This window comes from Wolffia australiana, chromosome 8 (genome assembly GCF_029677425.1).
Source record: "Wolffia australiana isolate 7733 chromosome 8, ASM2967742v1".
NCBI classification, from domain to species: domain Eukaryota; kingdom Viridiplantae; phylum Streptophyta; class Magnoliopsida; order Alismatales; family Araceae; genus Wolffia; species Wolffia australiana.
The window spans coordinates 10611002-10631702 of record NC_135842.1 but is presented as its reverse complement, the minus strand read 5'-3'; the positions used below and the strand labels follow the sequence as shown (position 1 = coordinate 10631702).

General features: G+C 40.3%; 1 protein-coding gene across 1 annotated transcript in view; it reads left to right on the top strand.

The window, feature by feature from the left end:
* The first annotated feature begins 5071 nt into the window (after positions 1-5071).
* The window catches only part of LOC144706758 (haloacid dehalogenase-like hydrolase family protein), a 70260-nt gene continuing 54630 nt past the window's right edge, over positions 5072-20701 (top strand). The window contains exons 1-12 of the mRNA XM_078579777.1: positions 5072-5511; positions 5595-5695; positions 5785-5841; positions 5939-6033; positions 7445-7544; positions 10757-10815; positions 14761-14888; positions 15136-15256; positions 16000-16087; positions 16374-16452; positions 16703-16763; positions 16860-16932. Coding sequence (XP_078435903.1) covers positions 5142-5511; positions 5595-5695; positions 5785-5841; positions 5939-6033; positions 7445-7544; positions 10757-10815; positions 14761-14888; positions 15136-15256; positions 16000-16087; positions 16374-16452; positions 16703-16763; positions 16860-16932 — 1332 coding nt within the window. The 5' untranslated portion in view covers positions 5072-5141. The remainder of the gene's footprint in view (positions 5512-5594; positions 5696-5784; positions 5842-5938; positions 6034-7444; positions 7545-10756; positions 10816-14760; positions 14889-15135; positions 15257-15999; positions 16088-16373; positions 16453-16702; positions 16764-16859; positions 16933-20701) is intronic.

Genomic DNA, 20701 nt, shown 5'->3' with positions numbered 1-20701 from the left:
CAAGAACATCTCGCGAATGGATAACTATATTTTTAATTATGGAATTAAAACAAGTCATCGTTTGGATGTAGTAAGAAGCTCACAGATATGATTGAGCAATCAAGACAGGATCATCTACCCTCGGTATAAAAGGAGATTGACTCGAGGAAGACAATGCATCAAATCCCTGGCCAGGGTAGAGAGGATATTGGAGAATGAGTTCTCCAATGATCCCCATCATGTTTCAATACTAATAGAATGACGGATTAGGGTTTGACGATAAACCATGCCCTAAGTCATTCGAGAGTATTGCGTGGATGATGTATTATACATATATGGTAACCGATGTTGGTAAAGGTTCCAGGAGAGTGATGGAAATATATGAGTCTGGCAAGCCAATCAAACATTCCACATCTCGTTCCATGTCCATTAATAGAACCTATTCATTAGAGTGCATGTGTGATGCTTATAATGAAGTCCATGAATACATGATCGGACTTAGGTTATTATGATGAGATCGTAATACGGAGATCACTAGTCTTTAATCATGTGTTCTAAACATTCTTATTCAAAGATATGTGAGAAGGACATCAAAGTATTCGGATAGAATAACATTATCGAGCCTCGCTCATATGGTGAGTATGGTCGGTCATGTAGCCATTAGTGTGGAGACCCTAGGGATAGATAGTGGGGTTCTCTTTAGAGGAAATAGTTCACTGAATTGATCCATACGAATCCCTAAATGGTATTATAGTGAACTTTCAATCAGGTTGATTTACGTCATGGTTGTGTAAGTGGTCCTTAGACTTGAGATACCAAAGATGTCTTGTAGGCGGACGGTTGTACTTTGACTATGGCCAACGAGTCTCTAATCATGGGATTCCAAACTGTCTTAGTTCGGGTAGATCAAGAAATTCACGAAGACGATTGAGTGGTCAAGATGGGTCATCCGCCCTCGGTATAAGAGATGACAACTCGAGGAAGACGATGCGATAAAGTCCTTCGCCAAAGCAGTGAAATATCGGAAGAAGAGTTTTCCAATCATTTTTGAATGCATCAATACTAACTCGGATGACCGATTAGGGTTTGACAGTTGACCATACCCTAAATCATCCAAGGAGCGTCAAGTAGACGAAGGACTAAACATACACAGTAACCAATGACAAACATGTTCCATTGTGAGTCGATACACACTACTTTGTATCTTCTAGGACACGAGGTGTAACTTGACACCCCACGTGCCGGAGACTTGACCTATCGATTGGGTTAAATCGATCTGACATTAATGAATCTATATGATAATATGTTAATTAATTTGGAACGCCAATAAAGATTATTGGGTCGCTGGCGTTGTTAACTAGATTGATAAATGGGCCTAGAGGGTCACACCCAAATGATCTTTTGGACGTCGAAAGATATACTTAAGTTTTGGGGGTTTTTATGAAAAATACCCACTTAGTATAAATAAGGGAGGGCCCTGAATGAAATTCACCAAACAACAACGATGGAAAAAGTACGTGGCTTGTCAACGAAAAGGAGGAGATTCGACATGCTGAGGATTGTCTGGATACATCTAGAGGCTACACACTTGAGCTGCTCAACTCATCTTGCTCCGGGATCCAAGAAATCACGGATGCAATCCATGTAAAAAGTACTTCGTTACATGGTTTTAATGATGTCGTTCGATTCTGTTCAAGTCTTCCACTACGGAATATTTTGATTTATTCATCCATATCAAGGACTCTAGAACCCAACAGAGAGAGTTTGAATACTCCTCTTAACCTCTCGATTGGGTTAAATACATCTTAGTTAATTAGTACATATGTTAACATAGTTAATTAATAAGGTTGAACGACAATTTTTTTGGGCAATTAAAGTGATTAACTACAATGATGCATGAGCCTAGAGGGTCACACAAATAAGATCATATGGTCATTAGTGAATATATTTTACTTAATGTGTTTTTGAGAAAAACTTAAGTGAAATATAAATATGGGAAGGGGCACCCATTTCAAGCACTCATGTCATCTAGAATTGAGAGTTTCTCCTTTCTCCACTCTGGTCTCTTCTACACTTGACCAAGGAGAGAGTCTTCATGGTGAGAAAATCTTATAGATTTTCAAGAAGAGTTGAAGAATAAGATGTGGAAATCCAAGAGTAATGTAATTTTGTGGATACTTCTGGAGGCTGGACACATGAAAGGCTTCACAAAAATCTCAGAGTGGGAAAGTCAAGGGTGGAACAAGTTCCCCATAAGGTCCAAGTGATGCATGATTTTAATGAAAGATTTAGAAACGATTACACACTTCCACATCCATGGAAACCATGTTTTCATGATTGAACGATGGCACAAAACCCGACAAAAAACTTTCAAGAAGTTATAATAGGAGAAGAAACCAAAGCACTAATCCCCTCTATGTCCTTAAAGAAAGGAAAAATGGCATATACGATCACGAATTTATATCCTATTGATTTATTTGACCTATAAATGTTCCTCATTGCCACATATTAATTTACTCATAGAGGTAGGTAACAAAACTTTCAGAAATATGAGGAGAATGAATAATGGATAAAATTGGAAATAAGGTATGAACAATGAATTAGATATATTGAGGATAAATAGTACATGGTAATTACCTTACATTATTTCATGATGTGAATGGGTACTTAATGATGAATAGACGTCGAATGGAGAGATTTAAATTTCTAAAGCTAATTGAGGCCTTTTATACAATAGCAAAGATTAATAGCACGAAAATAATTATATACCTCCATATAGTTTAGATTGGACTTCACAAATATATCTTTTAAATAATACATTCTTACATGAAAATTCATAAGAGGAAAAATATATGGACATGCTACCTGGATATAAACAATAATCTAGTGATAAAGTTTTCAGCTCCTTGAGAGCTTAGTTTGGACAACTCAATCATTTAGCTATAAACAGAGTAACCATCATTGCAAATTATTTGATAATAAGAATAAAGGATGTAACTTGTCGTTGTATTAGTTGATGTAGATTACATAGTTTCAAGGTGTGATGATGAGGATGAGATGAAGACCCTAGGGAATCAGTTGTATCGTGAATTTTATATGAAGTACTTCGGCCTTTTGAAATATTTTCTCAATATAAAGGTTTAATATATTTTTCCCCGTCTATTTTTTCATAAAATTCTTATCTACTGAGATAAACCATTTGTGAAGGTTTATAACCTATAAATTTAATACCAGATTTTCATCACAAAGTAAATATGAAGGAAGGCTTAGAAGGAACTGACCACGGAGTCTATCAAAAAATGAGTGATGAATTTATTTATTGGTCTCAAAATAGGGTTGGTGTATCTTATGTTATAAATTCTTTTAGTCAAACTGTGCATGAACTTAAAATTACTCATATGAAAGCTGCCTTTTGAGTTTTAATATACTAAAAAAGAACATGCATACTTCACAATAATTACTGTTTTGGATTTTAATATCTAAGTGTGCAGATTTTGAAAATTCATTTGCATATAGCATATCAAACACATGAATCTGCATATTTTAAAAAGAGAGTTAGCCACTCGGGAAACTTAGAAACAGAAACAATGTCTAGATCGAGTGCAAAGGTTGAACTAAGACCTCTACAAACAGAAACAAGGGAAGATGAATGTATAAAAGATCTATTAACTGAATTGAATATAACTCCACTAGGTTCAATTAAGCAAATGAGCTAAAAAATAATAAATAGCCATGGTTCATAACCGAATTCAGCATGAAAGGACAAATCATAATGACACCGACATACACTTCAACACGGATACATTTGAGGCTGGAGGCATCTGCACTATCTATGTCTGATTAGGTTGACAACTACACATATATTTTTCACCAAAGATCTAGTAACACTTTATTTGTATGAAATTATTCAAAAGACCTTGTGGAGGGCATCCAACAAGAAGCAATGGAAATCAAGGACTTCATCTTTGTTTCTTGCGTTAAAAGAAAGCCTATATCTAACTTGTGAGATCCTGTTTTCTCAACCTATCTGGATATAGATTTCGAAAGAGATCAAGTTCCTTTCCTATTGAATTTAAGTCTTTCTTTGATTCTAAGACATTCTCCTGAGATCCAAGAAAAGGAGCCAATATCTAGATATGAATAATTGGTGTTGGGCGATGGAGAGTGGTTGAGGATTGATGGGACAGATACAAAGGAGTTCTACTCAACAGAATTCTATCGTCAACATCATCCTTTGCAAGTAGGATTCAACTTAAACTTAAATGAGTAATAAGTAAACACGTACCCTATACTCATTATGATGATTAGCTGATCAGATTCAATATAAGTTTAATACTTAAGGATGTGATAAAATATAGTCATGACGAATGGCAGACAAATAGGATCAAATATAGACATGACATAGATGGCTAGGATTAAATATAAACAGGTTAGTATTGAACATAATTTCATTCACTCACCAATCTATGCGAAAAGGTCCAATTCAGATCCACTCGTCTAGTAGTGCGAGTCTATGGAAAAATGAAGATACGGCGGAACGAGGATAGAGAGAGATACACTTTTAGAGAGAGACCACAATTAGAAAGGGATAAATCGTTTGAGAGGGACTGCAATTAGAAAACATAGATAGATAGAAACTGAGATTAGATAATTTATTAAGAGAGAGACTGATATTAGAGAATAGAGATGGAGAGACAGATATAGATTGAGAGTCAGGGGTACTTTGACTATAAAGTAGAGTGATAAAGATAGAGAGAGACAGAGACAGAAACAGATAGAGTTCGAGATTAGAGGAAGAAGTTAGAGAGAGAAATAAGGTTTAGAATGCCCTACTGGGGAGGAGAGAGAAATAAGGTAGGGTGAGAGAGAATAGAGAAAGCTAGAGAGAGAGAGAGAGGCAGGAGGAACTTATCTTCTAAGAGACCTCACAAAACGCCACGTACCCCCTAACGGGCCCACAGCGCTGACGCTGCTTACCACCAATGGAAGACCTTCCCGCGGCCAGTAACGGACTAACGGTCACTCCACAGGGGTATTTACGTCATTTCCTTTTTCTCCCGAATCGGATCAGCCACATAAAGCCTGGAATTCCCCCCTCATCGCCAAGTTTTGGGCCAGTTGTAGGCTTCTAGAGAGAGAAAGTAGAGAGAGAAAGAGCGAGGATGGCGCCAGCGGCGGCGATCTCCACCGCCATGGCTAGATGGTGGTCTACGGCATGCGCTTCGAGGTCGGGAACTGCTCCGATCGTCTTCCAATTCAGCAGATCGGCATTGCAAAGCGTGCGGCGACGAGGATTTGTAACTCGCAGATGCTCAGTTCAGCAGCCGTCAGTGCAGGAGAAGCCGCGGGAAGAGGCGGCGGTGGAAGGATTCTCCGAGGAAGGAAGTTGGGGGAAGGTGTCCGCTGTGCTCTTCGATATGGACGGCGTGCTCTGCAATAGCGAAGATCTTTCGAGGAGAGCTGCTGTCGATTTATTCACCGAGATCGGGGTTTCTGTTTGCAGTGAAGATTTTGTCCCTTTCATGGGCACTGGTAAATGAATCGATGCCGTTTTCCCCGCCGCGAAATTTTGGTGTTTTTTTTATTTAGTGTATTTCGGTGTTTTGGGGGGCCAGGGGAGGCGAATTTCCTGGGTGGAGTCGCGAAGGTGAAGGGGGTGTTGGATTTTGATCCGATTGCCGCGAAGAAGCGATTCTTTGAGATTTATTTAGAGAAGGTGTGGTTTCGCTGCCCGTCAATTTCTATCTGCATTTTGAGGTTAATGCCTTGCATTTAGTTTCAACTGCGTCGTTCTTTTATTTTCAGTACGCTAAGCCAGAATCTGGGATTGGATTCCCCGGGGCTTTAAAACTTGTTGAGGAGGTCAGTGAGGCCTGCCATGTATTTTATGTTCTTGATTTACTCATTTTCTCATATTTTTATTTTATCCATATGACAATTTTTCGTGATTCAATTACAGTGCAAGAGTCGAGGACTTAAAGTTGCTGTTGCGTCTAGTGCTGATCGGATCAAAGTAGATGCCAACCTTGCAGCTGCTGGGTTGCCTTCTTCAATGTGAGTCTTGCATTTTGCCTTATGTCAGCCCTTAAATACACGATGTACCATCTTTCCTGGCATATCATTCCGCATGTAACGCCTGGAAATTAGTCCAAATGCTGATATAGAGGTAATCTTTACCAATGAAATGTGATGAAAACTGTCAACATGACCTTGTTTCTATATTCAAATAAGCCTTTAATCACAAGGAAATTAGGTACTCCAAAAACATTCTCTGAAAGCATGTCATTGTGGATTTTAGTGCTCTGGCGCCATGTTAGAATTGGGATAGTAAAGCAGATAAAAGTTAGCAGCACTTGTCTGTGGAGGAGTGATATGATCCTATACCCCCAAGGGTATCTTTGGCGCTTCGGCCTATTAGGGAGACATTTAGTCATTTGGTGTTTCGGTTTTGGATGCTCCTTTGTCTTTAAGTACTTGTAGCTCTTCCTTTTGGATGTTAGTCAAGAATCAAAGTAAGAGCTGTTGTTTGGCTCACTGTCTCAATCCTCTCCATCTCGGTCCCATTTCCTAACACCGCCAACGCCTCACTGTATCTTCTAGTCTTTGAAAATCCCTGTCCCCACAATCGTCAACCCTTCACAACATTTTCAGGTGGCTCGTGCATAGTCGATCCCTGCCTTCTCCTTTTGATCTCTCCTCCGATCATTCCCGTTCTACTCTCCAACCTGGGGAGCATTCCCGTTCTATTCTCCTCTATTCCCCTTCCCAGATACAAATCTACTTCAATGTTCACACCAAGGAGGAATTCAATAGCTTGAGTAACATTAGGACATAATGCATTCACTCATTTCATGACACATGACTTGCAGAGGCAGATGTCCCACTCCAGTAATTACATAAAATCCCCTGGTGCCTAATGATTTACCTTGCCATTTTATTTTATCTGGTTTTTATTCCTCGAATAGCGACACTTTTCCCATCGATATAAGTACATATTCACTATTTAACACTGCAAGGCTTTATTCATTGAAGTGGTTGAAAACGCCGAATAGCCTTGAGCTGCAAGGCAATAAAGGCTGAGCAAGTTTTCCCCTTGCTTATCTCACCTAGCATTCCCACTTCTTTTGTGAATGGATCTGAAGAAGATATATAATTTCTCTTGTAAAGGGAAAGCCTTTAAGTTATTAATAAAGTTCAAATGGCCATTGTAATTGTTAGATCATAAGGCCCAAAATAACCCATGTATTACCGGGCCCATGTTTTATAAATGGGCCTGAGCAGAGTGGAATATGACCGTTGAGTCCAACGGTCATATACCTCCAACGGTCAATTAGCATTCTCTAAAAGGGGAACATTGTGTAGCATTAGAGGGCAGTTTTTTGGTGAAAAAATAATATACGCATATTTCTTCTTTCCACAAAATCTACCATCTCGACAGTGAAGTAATTACAGTAATTGTTCCCAGGTTTGATGCCATTGTTTCGGCTGATGCATTTGCAAACTTAAAACCTGCGCCAGATATATTCTTAGCTGCTGCTAAGATCTTGAATCTGCCTCCAAGTGAGGTACCTATTTCTGCTTCCAACATTTCTCTTTTGTTCCAGGACCTAAGGTTGACTTTTTCTCATGTCTTATTTTTTTCCCTGAGGATCAACTTCCAACAACCGTACCACTTATCATTGTATTGAAATTTGCTACTTTAATGCAATTCTTTTCCTCAATCCCTTTTTATTTTTACTACATTTGTTTCGGCACCTTTTCAGATACTGTAATATTTGGATGTGATTCTTTTCATGACACGAGTCGGAGATATCATATCCCTGAGTAATATCTGGATGTTCAGTTGGGTTTCTGAAGCCATATACCTTACGAAGAAAATGAATACTCTCACAGATTAGAGTAAATGATGCTACTTGTAGAATGGTGGCTCCGTTCTGAGGCCCTCCATCTGTTATTTTCTTCTTCTCGTTGTCTGATATCTTTAAGTCTTTTTTTTTGTGTAAGGTCTTCTTTGATCCTTAAGTCGTCTATATATTTTAAAAATTCGTATTCATAGAAAATATCTTATCATATCATTGTAGCTGGTTTACTTAATAATTTGTCAACAGTTGGTATTATGGGTTCCTTCCCGAAATTTCTCCTTTCCACTTTTATTGTGAAATATCTAGAAGTGCCATCTCCCAGCCTCTTTTCGTAAACAAATAAATATTTTTATTTTTTAAGAAAAGAGGGAAGATCACCAGCGAGCGATCATCAACCTGTGTAAACAAATATATATCCCATTCTTTCTTTTTTCTTGCTAAATAGTTAGGGACCATATGATCCTAAAAATCCTCTTCTGGATTTGAGATAGAATAAAACAAGTGAAGATGAAGAACATATTTTTGTACTATTGATTGTCTATGCATCAGGGGATGTCTGGATTGTCTGGTATGTCTTCTCCTGAACTAGGAGAGTGGTCCATGGATAATGAGAAGTCCTAATAGATCAGATATCCTAGAAAAAAAGGTATGTGATACGCTCTATATGGAATTGGTAAAAGAAGTCTGTAAATTGACTTACAGACAGCCCTCACTTATGCTCGTCGCCTTGCAAGAACAACCGACGTCGTCTCCAAGCTTCTCTCCAGCCACGACCCTGGGCAGAAACCCTAGCCGAATGCAGCTCCCGGCTTCCCCCAGAATACATGATCCAGAAAAGCTCAAAACCTCCGTGTCTTTTCCCATCCTCTTCATCTTTATTTATAACCCCCTTTCCTTTATTCCTTTCTAGGCTAACTTTCAAGAAACAGTCAGTTAGTTGGCCAGCTCAGCGCCAGCTGGCCCAGTTACTTTCTGCTAATTCTTCTTTCTTCTTTAATATGTTCTTATGGGGACCGTATCAGCATGTTAGATGGAAAAAAACGCTTCTGCAGCCAACTTATGGATCTTTTCCTGGAAGAAAGGAATCATATTTACTGCTTTCGAAACCTCTTCCTTGAATCCTTGTAAGTCATTTACAGGATACTTGGAGAGACTGGCAAGCAGTTATCATCATTACATGGGGTTTATGAACCACAACTACAGAAGTATATGATGACTTCCTTTTCATGCCGCTAGCCCAGTAACTGATGGAGCTGGTTTGGAGTAGAATCTGAGGGTAAGTTCCAAGGGTTCATATGACAAACATATATGGCCCAGTAACTGATGGAGCTGGTTCAGATACGACTCAAAAGGCAATGAAAGTCAGCTACAGACACATGCGGGGCCCGCATGTGAGAGATTCTTTAAAAGAGCAAGCTGACTGGGGAAATGGGCATGGTGGTTGTTTTCAAGATCAGGACAATCAGAGCAACCGAAGACCGGAGCAGGGGGCATCCACGGCCAGAGTGAGGGAGGATCCACCTGGAGGGAGATCCTTCTCCATCTATCTTCTTTTCATTTTTCTTCTTCTGTTTGAGTGACATTGGCACCCTTCTCTGTCGTTCTGGATTCTAGCATTGATTACACCCATGAGGAATTGCAATTCAAGATTCATTCAAGATTTGTCATTGGGCATTGATACATTGATTGTGTATCAAAGATCCTCCCTGAGGTGTTTAGGTGCTGATCCGGGCCTGTTACCAAGTTACTTCTATCCTTCTCTCCATCTCTCTCCCTCTCTACCCTTCCAAGATCCTTCTCCAAGAGGAACTGATAATTTTCATCCGCACACGCTATTTCCGATGTGCACTGCTATCCACGTGGGGGCATGAGTTGACACTTGCCTAGTCAGGGTGCAATGCTTGTTGTGACATCTCGTTCTTTGCTCCTACTATAATGTGGCATGAAATGTTGGCGTTATGTTAGCTCCTCCAGTGCTGTGTGTGTTTTTTGGCGCTATGCAAGCAATTTTACCTTTCTGATGATTGTTTTTATGCGTAACCTAAAAAGTGCATGACCTACTTTTGTGTGCTCAATTTCACTTCTATTTGTTGATTGCTGATGTGCATAAATGATATGCCTACAAATATGGAATAGGAACTAAGAATGCGGTACGGGGAATGAGAATGGGAAAGTAACGATGTTTAAACTAGGTTTTACTTGTCTGTTACTCTGGATTGGGACTCTCCCAGTCTCCAGGTGATTGCCACAACAACAAAGTCAAGAATGAGTTGACGCCGCTTCTGGTCCTCCCCCCTTTGTTTATAGGTTGCCTTTCTAGGGATGACTGCACCCTACTTGTTAACCGAGGACATTTAGTCCTCTTATATGTACCCGGTAGGCTAGTATCAATAGCCCACGCCATGCATGGCATGCTGTTTAACGGATGCTAGGCTTTGTTGGGAATGAGAGAGTAGTATGCTAATGGGTCTTTTAGTTATTGGTATTAAGGGTTCTTATCACTCCACAAATAGGGAAGATGAGACCATATTATGCATGTCTTATTTGAGTTTTTTTACTATATCTTTCTTGGTTCCAAGGGGGGCAGGCTCCTCCTGTTGCCTTGCCTCCATCCTTTTATCTCATTCAACTATATAGGCTTCATGGAATGATTTGTGTTAAGATTTGTGATATATTCTTATCACATATTTCACGGTGATATAATGTCATAGAGGATTTTTTTTTAATATCAAAAGACATTGCTTAATACTTCTTTCTTAAATTTGCATGGCCTGTCATCTCCCAGTGTTTTGGATGGACATCTTGACTTTATATTTAAGACCTGAATATGTGGCTTCGTTTTCACATTTACATTTGGGTTTCAGTCTGTTAATGTATTTTCATGTCTCGATGTTGACTATGTCTCCATTTTTCAGTGCATTGTAATAGAAGATGCTCTTGCGGGTGTTCAAGCTGCCCAGGCTGCAGGCATGAGGTATTCCATGAATTGAAGTGTCGATGAATTTCCCCAACTGTTTCTTTTCCAGAATGTAGAATGTTCATTTTGTGAAATCTATGAGAAGAAACATGTTCCAAGTGTTTATCTATCGCGTGGTGGTTTGAAATGTGAATTTCTAATATGTTAGGACTGAAGAAACTCTAAATGACTTGGAAGAGCATTTGTTCCAATGAAAAAAACTTATTTATGTATATTTTCTCCACTTTGATATGATCTTTCACCTCAAGTTGTATATCTTTGGCACTTTATCCCATTAATTGCGCCAGATAAAACTAGAGTAGCTTTCTATTTTCTCTTTAGATATCTGAAGCCAAGAATTAAAGTGGAAGTTGCTGTTTTGCTCAACCTATCCTTGGATCCTCTCTTCTTACCCTTTCCCTCAACCATCCAGTGCTCCCTGTCTCCAAAAAGTGCCGTATGTTTGGCTGGCTTGTCCTCTAATTTAACCCTCTGATAAGCTCCTCGTACGCTCACACGGTACTCAATAGAATCTCAAATTAGCAACAAGTATTCTCCGTGAACAGTAGGGAAGGAAACTGTAGTTTGAGAGAATGGGAAGATAGGGTAGGGCGTGGCTAGGGAGTGAGGCGCCCAAGAGAGAGGGAGCGGAAGCCTCCTTGTCGATACGTCCGCCTGGAGCTCCTGGGAACAGCAGGGAGGGGAAAGGGTTATGGAGGCGAGAGAGAGAGAGTGTGTGTGTAAGGAAGGAGAGGCTTACAAGGGTTGTTCTTTTCTGTCCTTCTTCCTCGGGCCCCCCTTCCCTTATGACTCACAGGGCTCCGTGAGTCATAACCCTTCTTGGGTTTGGGCGTGTTCGGCCCCCCTGTCATGGGCCGAAAAGACAGGGGTTCGTCTCGGCCCCTTCTGACGTTGGTATTTCTGGATCGGGGTCGTAAAACCCTCCCTCTCCAATCAGAATTTGATACGATCCCCAAACCCCTACTGGGGTATTTCCATATTTCTTTCTCACTAAACCTCCATAAGTATTTGTAGCCCCTCATTTAGGGCGGACAAGAAGTTAGTTGGTTGGATTTGGGAGGAAATCCTCCTGAGAACCTGATGCTGATCTGAACCTGATGCCATTCGTTCTTTCTAGTAGCCTCTTCCTTTCTTGTTTTCAAGGTCCCTTCCCCATAGATATATGTACTGAGATCTCTATCAGTCTTCCCATTCCCTTATCTTAAAAAAAAACACCAGTAGATTACATTTTTTTGTGAATCAACACCAGTAGATAACATATGCCCTCTTTTGGCCCATGCTCGAACAAGGCAATATGTCATGATTAACTTTCTGCTACTGCATCTTTCCACAGAGCAATGTCCTTGTTCTTGGTGTCTAATGTAACACCATAGTTTTCTTTGTTTTTTGAATTGAATTCATAAGTTTTAATGAATATGTATCTATCTAGTGGTTCATCTTTAATAATTAAACGATTTTGAAACTTTTTTTTTGAAATATAAAAGTGGTGAACACCCGATGAATCGGTGAACCCCCCATCAGGACCTTACAGTCTCTTCACCATCTATCTGATCAAATTTGAATCCTTCCCTCTCAGCCAATCGCCCGCCGGAGCCATGTTGCTTTTAAACCCTCCACTTCGTGTATGGCTCCATCTATAGAAGCCATTCTTCCCTTGAACAGCACCTCGCTTCGATGCAACCAGATGGCCCACAATACTACCAATGCTTGTCCACCTTCATTTCCTCCGCCTCTGCAATTCTGGACTGAGTCTCTGAAAATCTCTTAAGATGTCACCTCCAACTTTGATAATAACTGGCTGACCCAAATCGTGCGAACAAATGAGCACTCAAAAAAGAGATGATTGCAGTAGTCTTCCCCATTAGAGCATAGCAGGCATTGTGACGATGTGTCCGGATATAGCCTTTATGCGAAAAACTCTTGTCATTAGTCTCCTTCGTGCTAGCAACTAGCCAAAGATCCTCACTTTCATTCTTGGATTAGTGACCTATCTTCTTCTCGGCCTCCCAGATCCTTGCGTAGGCCTTCTGGACTGAGAAGGGGTTATTTGTTCATACTCAACCATCTTACTCTCCGTCATTTGGTCTTAATTGGATTAGGGATTGTTGCATATCCATGAGCTCAAATACCCGCCGGTCGGATAAGGCACCCTGTATGATTGGTGTCCACGCTCCATCCCAAGAGTCCTGAAACTTACATTTATCATTCTTAGTTTTCTCTTTTAATTGGTACTAAAATCTGTAAAATACTCTAGACGGGTTGATATAGATGATTGATCCTTGATACGGGTGAGAAGAGGAACGGGCAGGGTAGTGGGAGGAACCCTGATGCTCTAGAAGTTACACAGAGAAAATAATAAAATTCAAATCGATGACCATTATGATTCCTTGCCCCTTTTACAGGGGTAGAATCCCTCAAGGAAATTACATGAAAAACTGTACTTCATACGTTCATGTCAAGCTGCAGAATAAATTTTCTATTCAATTTTTGATGTGTTGTACAATTACATATAGAAGTCAGGAATTAACAGAAAGATAAACTCTCCTGCTGAATGATGGAGAGTATCCAGTGGAACAATTGCGTTATCAAATGTGGTCCATTCAAGGGACACCAAATAGAACCACTGCAAACTGTGAAAATGCTGAAAAGGCGGCCCGAGAGTGAGCAGAACCTGCATTTTGAGGGAGAAGAATCTGTATTTGGATAAGTATGCAGCACCGTAGCAGAGACTGAGAAGAAATGCACACACAAGTGAGAAGAATTGCTGCCATGGGCAAAGCACCAAAAGGATAGTAAGGAGGACGAAATGGCAGCCATGGAAGACATGGGCAGAAGTGAGGCATCTCAAAAATGTCAACACCCACAGTGAGTATATTTTCTTTGATTAATCCAATTAATCCAATCTGCATGCGAAAATCCCTAATCCAATTAAAGACCGAATGACGGAGAGCAACATGGTTGGGTATGGAAAAATGGCTCCTTCTCGGTCCAGAAGGCATACACGAAGAGTCTGGAGGGACGAGAGGAAGATAAGTCGCTAATCCGAGCATGCAGATTCACATGGCGCCCACTGAAGGCGGGGGATCTTTGGTTGGCTGCTGGCACGAAGAAGACAAATGACAGGAGTCTTTCGCAGAAGGCTATATCCGGACACATCGTCACAGTGCCAGCTATGTTCTAAAGGGGAAGAAGACTGCAATCATCTGAGTATTTGGGACTCAGTCCAGCATTGCAGAGGCAGGGGAAATGAAGAAGGTGGCCATGCATCAGCAGTGTTGTGGGCCATCTGGTTGCATCGAAACGAGGTGCTGTTCAGGGGAAGAATGGCTTCTACAGATGGAGTCATACACGAATTGGAGGGTTGAAAGGTGACATGGCTCCAGCGGGTGATCGATGGAGAGGGGAGGATTTGAATATGATCGGATTGATGGTAAAGGGACTATAAGGTCCTGATGGGGGGTTTCACCGATTCATCGGGTGTTCACTCCTTTTAATATTTTTTAAAAAAAGCGTACAGTTTCTTCGTTTGGTCTGTAGTTTTGCCTGAAATCTTTATAATCGTAAGCATTTGCAATCAGGGAAATTTCCTGATTTCATAATCAAAGGAATCTCTGAATACACTGCCTGCTGAAACAAGCTTTTCCCACTTGCTTTTCCCTCCCAACATTATGGGGAAAGCTTCCTCTCTCCATATTTCTTTTACCGGCCTAGAAAATTTGGAGACAAGACCTCTATTCATTTCCAGATTACCATTGGGTCATGAGGAAATAAAAAGGGTTTATTATACAATATCATAAGCAGTTTTGAGATTCTAATCTCTTTATTTCTGTCCTTTCTTGTTTTATGTTTTTGCTGCCAAGAAATTTAAGAACTGTTTCATTAATCTTCAAGGAATGCCTTTTCCTTGTTTACTAATATTACTCTGTTATATTTTTCTAACAGGTGCATTGCAGTAACAACAACACTGTCAGAGGAAAAGCTACCGAAAGCAGAACCATCTCTGATTAGACAGGACATTGAAAACATTACAATTATTGACATTCTAGATGGCGATTCAGAGGGTCGTAACAGTATGTTATTGTGAAGAAATGCATTGCAATTAATTGTGTTGCTGCATTGATGATGTATCTTGCTTAATGGTGCTATGTAACTCTGGAGAACATAATTTTGAATTTAAATATTTGACAGTTCAATTCACCTAGTTCACACAATGGCCTGTTCTTTATCCTTTGTACTTCAAGGATTTTTTTCTTAATTTTTTATTTCTCAATTTTCTGATTCATAATATTGGGCCTAAATTGAAACAATGTTTTTCAGAATTTCACAATCCAAAAGTTGTTCCTTCGGAAGAAACAAATACCGAGCAACTTGTTGAAAATGTAAACAAGGATCTTCTGAAGGAGGTTGAGGTGTCTTCAGATGATAACTCAGCTGGATGGTTAGAAAACGACAATGATGGTTTTCTTATTTATTATTATTTTTTCTCAAAGGGTTCAATTAGAAAATTTTCTGTGCAGCCTGTTTGTCTCAGGACCATTTTCCAGTATGTTATCAATCTAGAGATAGAGAACTGGATTTAAGTTGAGAAGGACTTCTCGGAGAAAATAAAGAAAACTATAGATGATAGATCTGAAAATTTAGGAAGATTACAGAGATGCAATGATGATACAGCCCTGTATCGGCACCTGTCTCTTCTAGGGCGCTTCTCCTGAACAGACGGGGCTTCTCATAGAGAGCATCTCCAGTATCACCCTTCCACTGGTTCTATTGATATCCTCCGTGCTTGCCAAATAGGCATAAAAACTGCATCTTCTTGCTTGCCATCCTTGTGATAGGGCTAAAACTATATAAAAGGGAGGTTTCCAATTTCAAAGGACAGAAATACCCTTGACAGGGAGGGGTGGGAGATTGTATCACCAACCTATTGGAATGAAATCGAACACTCTGTGTGTCAGTTTTTCAGGAGATGTGGGTCAGGAGGTGTTGTCTACTCTAGAATATTCTAGTACCATCGCCAGGATGAAAAATGTTGGCATTTTAAGGTGTACTGATGAAATTGTCTCAATGCTCTCATACAAAAAAATTGTCAAAAATTTCCCCAGTTGTGTGTCCTTAAATGTTTTTGCCACGGAGATTCGTTTTTCCATTTTCAACCAACCTCATATATTGATCTGTCAACAGGGTAAAGGATTCTAGAAGAGATATTATAAGATATGGAAGCTTGGCTATTGCAATGTCTTGTGTGATATTCACTGTAAATAACTGGAAGGTAATTTTCTATCTCAAAATTAGAAAAAAAACATCATATCTCCCGGACATTCAGTATTTATTTGACATCCTTCTAGGTTTTCTTTTTGCACGTGAAATTTCATTCATAATGGACAAGTGCGCAATTTTATTGCATTGATGCCTATTTTTAACTTCTTGAAGCTCATTATTTGCATATCTAGGCGATAAAATATTTCAATGAGGTGGAGTTTCTTTTCGTTTACTTATTCCAATTGCTTTTTCAGTTATTCCAATTTCGTTTACTCATAAACTTTTTGGCTTTATAGGCAATGCAATATACATCTCCAAAAGCCTTGATTAACCTTTTATTTGGTGTCACCCGCCCTAATTTTGCCCAAGGCGAAGGTTAGAACTCGAATGAAGAGAGAACAGTCGTTATGACAGTTTTTTTTACATGACAGCTCTGACAAAAATGGCAGTCATATTTTTTTCTTCTCATATCAATTTTAATTTGCTTTTGTCTGATTTGCTTTTATTATTTAATAGCTCATTGTTTTCTTCAAAAAAAAATTTTAGTAGCTCATTGTCTCTCTTTCTCTCATTAGGTGTACTAATGATACAATTTTAACAAAAAGTTCTCTTATCAATTGGACAGGAGATCCTCGAGGTGAGAAAATACAACAAATCCTAAGTTACATCGCCGACATTGACTCGAGGCATGGAGCGACTTCATCTGAATGATTTCTTATTAATGAGGTTGAGTTATGGATCAAATTTATTTTTATTTTTTAACAGCATTGTCCATCCTGTAGGAGTGATACTCAGAAGGTTCCCGAGTTTCCTAAGCTTGATTGGCTTAATACATCTCCCCTACAATTCAGTCGGGTATGCACTATTCATAAAATCCTATGAAGAGTTTTTGTTACATTCTATGTATTAGAACTTCAATTGGAAAGTATCAGTCATGATTGAACCATTTTTTTGTTTTTCTGGTAAAATATCCATTTAATTTGTGTTTTGCACATTTGTATATTTTGTTTTTTTTTAAAACAAAAGCAGTCACCTGGAAGATCGGTAACCACCCGACGTTTATATATTTTGTGATTAGATACTTATATTGATGAATCCAAAATTTGGAATTGCTTTTATGTAACTAGAGCATGAAGAATCCTTAGGGGAGAGGAAGCTCAGAGGAGAGAGAAAGCTCCGAGGAGAGAGAAATTTCAGAGGACAGAGAAAGTGTAGAAGAAAACAAAACACCTTGTCTTAGGGTTCTCTTCAAGAAGGTACATATAGAGGGAACAATGGAAGAGAGAGGAAAAAAGGAAAAGAAACATATTGAGAGAGAAAAAGAAAATAAGAAACATATAGAGTATTCGGCAGAGCATAATACATACCTAATGAATAACCAAATAATTGTTTCCCAACCTGAAGAATTGATGATAAATATCTTTTGCTGTTGATGGCAAATCTTTTTTCAACCATAAACACCAGCCTGACTGGATCATACCTACCTTACCTGATCTGTCTAACTCATACATTGGAAAAGTTTCTGTTACCATCCACTCTGTCTAGTACGCCCACTAGGGGCATTATCGTCTTTGGCATCCCTTTTGCATTTCCCTTTAAATATGTAGCCCTCCTTATTGGAGGGCAGGGTATGAGTTTACAAGTAGTTGTTCCTTCTCGGAAGCTTCTCTCTCCCTCGACGACACCCACTCCATTGAGTCCCATTCCTCGGCGACGTCCACTCCGCCAGGGTCAACCCCCTCATGATATGATCCCGGTCGGGATCTTATCAATTTCCCTTTTGACATACATCAGAAGGAAACTAGCAGGAGGTCATTAAGCAAATCAGGAGTACAAAAAAGAAGCACTTGCCCTCAACAGTATGAATTTAGAGGTATGTTGAATCTGCCTTTGGAAAGATTCCTGTGAATACTGTTTTATCTCAGCTGCTACATGATGGTACACTTTTAAGGATATACTTTAGGAGAGGAGGAGCTGGACATGAAGAGGACAACATAAAGATTATGTTATGGCATCAACTATAAAGACAATCCAGTAGCTCATTATCGATTCAAATGGAAAGATAGTTGATCTAAGTCAACCAAGAAGATAAAGGAACAAAAAAAGAACGATGGAAGTTGATACGATCCTTGATCTAGGCTCGTATCGGAAGGAGTGGAGGACGAGACGAGGCAGAAATTCCCCGGGTAGAGAGGAGAAAGGGGAAGGGTAGGAGAGGAGGCCGAGCAGGGGAGGTAGGGATCAGCCGAGGGACGAGCCGCCTGGAGATGCAGTGAGGAAGAGACGATCGCGAGGGACGGGGATCGTAGAGAGAGACGGAGTGTGGAGATAGAGGAGACGAGAGGGAAGGGGGAACACCCAAGAGCAATTTAGAACCAAGCTTCTAGTCTGCCCTCCCCAGAAGGAGGGCTGTGCTATTTGAAGGAATTGTAAAAAAGGGAAATATGACAAAAGTGCGCTCGACGGGCCCGTAAAACCTATCAGAAGTCCAATCTGGATCTCTGCTCCTGGGCTTCGGGAATATGCCTTACGATTGCTTCTGCTCCCGTTCCCACAATTTGGGGATTTCTTGAGGAAAAAGACTTCTCGTAACTGCCTCCTTCCCCTGCGGTCTTATCTATAGGCGCACATGTCTTTATAAAAGGCACGTCTTGCATTGCTTCTCGCCCTATGGAATCGTCTCCTTCTGTATGCCTTGCTGAAGTACTTATCAGATTACTTTTCTCATCTCAGTTTCATACTGAGTGCCTTGTGGGTCTCTGGTAGTGTCTCGTGCTACAGAAACCGTTCTCTTTCCGATAACAAGTTTCATCATAGAGTATGACTCACTGACTGGCTACCCAAAAGCCTTGTTAAGACTCCTGTAGCGGCTCAAGAAATCAACCATTGTCGCCTTTCTACCAAGACCCTCTGAGCTTTTTCCTCTTCCCAACCCCCGATCTCCCATGTTCTCATACCCTAGACACTCCTTTAACACTTCCGCGCTCTCACATGCACTTGTTTCCACGGGTGAGCAGACCCTGTGCAATTTCCCTTTCTGGCTGAAGTGTTTTGTACCAGTCTCAAAGGCTTCTTTCCTGGCAACAACAATATAAAGAGCACTATTTTTCTTTAGGTGGTTCCTCTCTCTGAGAGAACATAAGACCCGGTGAAGGTTATGAGCGCGAAAGGGGGAGCAGCCCTACCTACTTCAGTTAAGCTGGAACCAAAAAAAACCTGGTTCCACACACATGGGACACCCAGAAGTGTTGAACTCCAGCTGTTGAGCTGTGGTGGCTAGGGTTTGGAAGAAGAACAAAACAACTCTTAATTAATCTAGCGAATAGTGTTTTCTCCTATTTATGTGGTTACAAGTGGGCCTGGAAATTACAGGGCCCATTACGACAAGTGGGCCCGAGAAATAAAGAAAATATTTAAAGTAAAATAGAAGAACAAATGGTTGCTTCAAATAATAAGGCATGGGACAGTTCACAATGGATTCTTTATCTGAAGATAACCTTTGTTTGATAAATGCACAGTGGAAAGAGCTGCGTGTCGGCTTGGCTAAGTTGTAGGCCCCACAAATCAAGAGTGTTTCCTCACCTATCCGGGGAAAACTTGAGTATAGATTCCCTATGCTCATGTGAACATAAAAAGCAATTGAATCAAGTGAAGGTGCGACTTTAGCTGCGTAACGAAGCGAAGAAGCATAAGGCGCAAGTTTACGAGCAGCACAACACGCGACGGAGAGCGGTTATGTTCTGAAAGAAACATAACCATGTACGAAGTAACGAAGTCAAAGTCAAAGAAAAGTGCGAGTTAACGAGTGGACGTGAGTTTACGAGCGATGAATCATGTTCTGAAAGAAACGAAGTTAATAAACACGCTATGGAAGAAAAGAAACGATGAATGCCAGAAATAATAAGAACAAAAACTGTTTCAAAGAAAAGCCAGAACTGTTGCGAGACTGGTACTTGGCGGCTCAAGAGCAACATATAGACTAAGGTTGCCCATCACTCCCTTGCGCCTGACCCACCGCTCCCGCAAGTACCTATTCAGTTGATTTTGGGGAGAGTACTCAAGTTCCTCCTCACACTGAATGCTCAGCTTCACAGAGCAGCTCTCTCCCCAGCCCACATCAACGTGTGAAATCTGGATCTACTGTGTCTTACTTTATTGGATCAAGTCAGAAACTAAGCCTTCTGCCATTACTATAGAGATAAAATGCTCTATTTCGGAGATGGACTCTCTTACTGTTCTTAGTATGGGCTCTTCCCGAGCCAGGTTACCTGGATCCATTCTGACCTAAATGGATGAATGACGAAGGGTGGGGCAGATACGACGACCACACACACCTCTTTTTAGCCAAAGAAAGCCGAAAGTAGTGCTTAAAACTTTTTGAAATGGATTAGAGGCACGAAAGCGGAAGCGGGGCTGCAGGTTTTCCATTATTTGGTTTAATAATTTCATAACCTTCATAACCTGATTTTTGCACTATTGCTGATGGTTAAAAATAATGGGAAAAATGGGATTCAGTTGTTTGTCAATTGCTTCTACCGTAAATAGGATTGACTGTGGATTCGAGCCATCGCACATGGTTTCATAAAATCCGTACGATTTCTACTGGAGATGGGGGCCTGATTTG